Here is a 4,990-nt window from a genome sequence, read left to right on the forward strand (position 1 = left end):
AGTGGCCGGCCCCGGCACTTGGCCTTGTTGAATCTCATACAGTTGGCCTTGGCCCATCGATCCAGCCTGTCCAGGTCCCTCTGCAACATGTCCAGCATGCAACAATCCAACACCACACACCACCTCTCCTGCCCTGAAGGACTGTTATGACAGATGGAGCCCAAAGTCATGGACTAAATGAACCCAGCGAACATTTTATAGGGATGGCCAATAGAGTAAGGGAATGATATCTGTGTGTATGTATCAAAAGACAGGAAAAGTGGTGGTGATTAATGGGAACGTATTGGAAAGTGTGGGACCTGGGCATGATGTAGATGATATAGAATAAGGGGTGGATACTGTCCTGGGTTCAGCTGGGATGGAGTTCATTTTCTTCCTAGTAGCTGGTACAGTGCTGTGTTTTGGATTTAGGGTGAGAATAATGTTGATAACACAGCGATGTTTCAGTTGTTGCTAAGCAGTGCTTATACTAGTCAAGGACTTTTCAGCTTCCCATGCTCTACTGACTGAGAAGGCTGGAGGTGCACAAGAAGCTGGGAGGGGGCACAGCCAGGACAGCTGACCCAAACTGGCCAAAGGGACATTCCATACCATGTGACGTCATGCTCAGTGCATAAACTGGGGAAAGCTGGCGGGGGGGGTGGCAGGGGGGGTGCTGCTCGGGATCTGGCTGGGCATCGGTCGGCAGGTGGTGAGCAACTGCATTGTGCATCACTTATTTTGTATATTCTTTTATTATTATTATTATTTTCCCTTCCTTTTCTGTCCTATTGAACTGTCTTTATCTCAACCCATGAATCTTACTTCCCCACCCCCCACACCCTCTGATTCTCTCCCTGATCCCACTGAGGGGAGTGTGGGGAGTGAGCGAAAGGCTGCGTCGTGTTTAGCTGCCTGCTGGTTAAACCACGACATCACCATTGTCTTTAATGGGCACGTAGCACAGCCAGGCTCCTCATTTAAGTACCTAAAGTTAGACAAGAGGAACGTGGAATTCAGCTTAAGTTTCTCTGTATCTTACTTTCTCAGCTGTAGAAGTGGGCAGCAGTAGTATCAACAGCTTGCAAAGTTATTTTGAAGACGATGAACTGTTTTGAAATTCTCCATTCAATTAAAGTGTCTCAAAAACAACCAAGTGGAGATGGACAACTTTGCATTCAGTACCACGCAGAATGAGATGTATGGCAGGCAGCCTGACTCACATAACATCTGCGGCACTTGTGCAAAACTAATAAACATCCAACCAATACTGGGACACGAGCCTTTGCGAGACGAAGAATAAACAACATGTAGCTACAAGTTGCTTTGTAACACACTCACAATTGGACCATCTAATTCTGGCATTATTTTTTTTAATCTGAGGGTTTGAATTCATAACTTGCGAGTTCCTGCAACAGACCTTTTGGATACTGTTTCCAGAATTTGGATACTGGCTCTCATACCATCTTCCTTGCCACAGGCTCTGGAAAACCAATGCTACTCTATTCACAAAGCATGAACACAGTGTGGTATGACATCTATTTCTCTCTTTAAAATATCAGCTTTTAGAAGTGCAGCATTATTTGCAGAGCAAGCGGTGTCTACTGTTTGATCTAACACAAAAAGTTCAGATTAAAGACACATAAAAACAAAGCAATCACTACATCTTAAATCTTCTAACCATCATGGAACCAAATTAAATCCAGATGATAAGAGAGAAATACTTTCTTTGGAGCTACTCAATAATTATGATGTTTTCTTCAATAAGTAGTAAGACTTGGGCATGCATTTAAGGCACTATCTTATTTTAAGCAGTTACACTTTGGAAACATGCATGCCCAGGTATTGATTCACTTATACACTAATAGTAAATCTGCTGTTCTTAGAAGAATCGAGCAGTTTCTCATCATTTTTAATACCACATTTATCGCCCATGTTAAATCTAACCATTACCAAAGTAAGTATCAAATCCTCTGCGGGTTGGAAGGCATTCTTTTCTGTACATCCCTAAATGCCACTTTCCCACCATGTGAGTAACGTATCCCGCCTCTTGAAGTAGCTCTGGGAGGAGTTTCTCATCCAGTGGCACACAGCTGGGCTGGCATGGCCAAATTATCTGGTGTTGTAAACCTGTGTGGATCTAGCAGAGAAAAGGAGGATGCGAGATCAGTTACAACACAGCAACACGTTCCCGTAGGCGACTTTATAAGCAGGTGCAAAAAGAAACAAAGCTACACCAGAGGCTAGCATTAGTTTTAGGGCCTCCTGTCTTCACCGATGTAGCACCGAGGAAGATGAGGAAGCCGCAGGAGTAGGGCAGGGGGAATATGGAGGAAGACAAGGAAATAGCACCGCAGGGGTTTACAAGACCTTCCCAGGCACCAATCGAGTGCAATAAAAAAAAACAAAGCCTTTTGCTTTTTCATCTAAAAATCTAACAGGTAACAATTACCATTATGGTCTCTTTGAAGGCTAGGGACAACATCTCAACATGGAATGAGAGATTTAAATGGGATGGAGATGGGCAAAAAGGCACATGGCAGGTGAAGCTACCAAGCTTTTGCCTGTATCAGAGAACAGTCACCGGAGGAAAGGGTAATAAAGGCTAATAGAGCGCTTTTTGCATTACTCTTCTAAATGTACATTATATACACACATTTATATATTTATTTACATACTTAAAGTGAGTGTGAGCACTTTTACAAAAAAAGCATTTGGATACTGGGGATAACACAGGTTTTAGACACTGCCTAGATCTGATCTCTAACGGTTCCGCATAAGTTTCCAGTCTTAACAAGTGGTGAATTTTGTATCTCTTTACAAAAGCATGACTGATAACAGTACTCTGAGCACTACACTTTGCTTGATGCAAGAAACCTCTTCAGTTACTGTGTGCTATAAGCTGACTTTTGTCAACTCCCCTCTCTCCTCCAGAAAAAAAAATGCACTAACCTAAACTTAGGCCAGCAAACATACATATACAGATATAAATATCTTGTTTATTTACTAAATATTTCTAGTAATCTGCCTCTGTCAAAGCACAAAACCTCCAAGACCCCCTAGAGCACAAGGCATCAGATTTTATAACTCCACTAAGCACTCCAGTGTAGCAAGCTGTATGATTAATTTTTAAAGCATCACTTTAGCAACACTTTTTAAACTCACTTATAAGCCCTGATCTTAGGCAAGTGGGTAAGTAGACTCTCACAAAGGGCCTACTAGTTACTAATCTTCTTTGAAACAGGAGATGGAAAAAAAACCTTTTTTTTTTTTAAATGCAGTAGTACAAAAAAGATTATTAATATAGTGAAAGACACAAGCTATCAAAGCATTTTAATTTCTTCCACTGTCTCTAGAAAGCAAGAAAAGGAGAGGAAAATAATAATAATTAAAAAAAAAAATCTATAGCTTTCATAAACCAGTACCTTCACTCTTTTTTCTTTATGGACTGCAAGATGACTATCAAAATTCCAGCTCCAGATAGGACCAGATTTCAGTTACTTTTTCAAATCTCTGAGCAATTGTTAATCACACCAATGGGTAAAACAAAACAAAATCCGACATATTTGCTACATAATTATTTCCTTCACACAATACCTCCTCAATTTTATAGAAAAATTACTTCTATTTTCTAATATTATTTTACTCATTTGTAACAAGGTCAACAGGAAGATGATTAAATTATCAAGTCAGATGTGTATGATGAATTTAAATCAGGACTGAGCTATGAGCATATCCAACTTCCACTTTAAAGATCAGATGAAGCACTGTCCAGTTAACCCTGAGCCATTTCTAGATAAGTACATTCAGAGTATGAACTCTATTCTAGAAATAGTCAAAATGAACAAATGTTTTAGGTTATTTACAAAAAAAATTTTAAGAGTTGGTAAAAAAAAAAGGCAATTACATCTTCCTATCCTTTATTATTGACTCTTGGAGTTTTTAGGAACAGAACAAACATTGCTTGAAAAGAGTATCACCTAGAACAACCTTCCTGCCACAAGAGATAACATCCACTAATACAGGATGACATTTATTTTCATTCTAAACAGTTTCTTTTTGACAAATCACTATGGTTAACATGCATGTGCAGGATTTTTGAGAGAGAGGGGAAGTTTCTCAATTACGCTTAACCCTTTGTGAGTTTCTCCTTTCTGTCTGTGCTGTATTCTTCTCCCCACCCCATTTTTGCCAAAGTTGCAATATAAAGAAGGCAGAGGGGGGAGTATAGCAGTATGATAAAGTCCAATTCTTATACCTGTGCAGCTGAAAAAAATGGGAGAAATCATGACTAGGACTACAAAGCAACTAGACACCCTGACTAAGTACCAGTCTGCATGCACTCCATCAAGGGGTGCATAATGTCTACACCTATGGTACCATACGGAGGAGAATGTACAGGTTAGGATGCATTTAAATGCTGCATTGGAAAACAAGCTGCATAAACCGAGCACATAAACTGAGCACATAGTGCTTATCCGCTTCTGCATCTTGACTGCGTGCCTGTCCAGTTCAGAGGTACGTAACGGAAGATGACTACGACTGGAGTATTTTTCACGATACGCTGCCATGCCGGTTAATACATTTGAAGCGTAGAGAGCACCTCAGCTTTTCTGAAGCAGAACTTGCATTAAACTCACGCTTAGTTTATTGCCGAGCTAGCAAGCCGAAAGTAAGTGAAATAAGTTTGTCTGCATATAAACGCAACTGTCTTTTTGTACAGTAGCCTTCTCCCAAGCGCATCCTTGCATGAGATACAAGGCGGCCAACCTACACACGGCGCTGACGAAGCCAAGCGGGAGAGAAGCGCCCCGCCAGCCACCTGCCGACACGCCCCGAAGGGCGGCGGGAAGGGGCCGGGAGGGCGTCGCCGCTGCCGGGGAGGAATGGAGGGATGGCTCTCCCGCCGGCATCGCGGCGCTGGGGCAACAACTCCGCGACCGAGTTTCCCCGGGTGTCCCCCTCGACCCGCGCCCTACCTGATAGCGGACGCTGAGGAGCTGGCTGCGGG

General features: G+C 42.1%; 1 protein-coding gene across 1 annotated transcript in view; it reads right to left on the bottom strand.

Annotated features, from left to right (window-relative positions):
• ARSB (arylsulfatase B) overlaps positions 1 to 4,990 on the bottom strand; it is a 75,118-nt gene that overhangs the window by 68,922 nt on the left and 1,206 nt on the right. Inside the window, exons 2-3 of the mRNA XM_009327319.1 lie at positions 4,959 to 4,983; positions 1,933 to 2,119 (exon numbers count right to left, since the gene is read on the bottom strand). Coding sequence (XP_009325594.1) covers positions 1,933 to 2,119; positions 4,959 to 4,983 — 212 coding nt within the window. The remainder of the gene's footprint in view (positions 1 to 1,932; positions 2,120 to 4,958; positions 4,984 to 4,990) is intronic.

This window comes from Pygoscelis adeliae, unplaced genomic scaffold (assembly GCF_000699105.1).
Source record: "Pygoscelis adeliae isolate BGI_AS28 unplaced genomic scaffold, ASM69910v1 Scaffold26, whole genome shotgun sequence".
In the NCBI taxonomy this organism is placed as follows: domain Eukaryota; kingdom Metazoa; phylum Chordata; class Aves; order Sphenisciformes; family Spheniscidae; genus Pygoscelis; species Pygoscelis adeliae.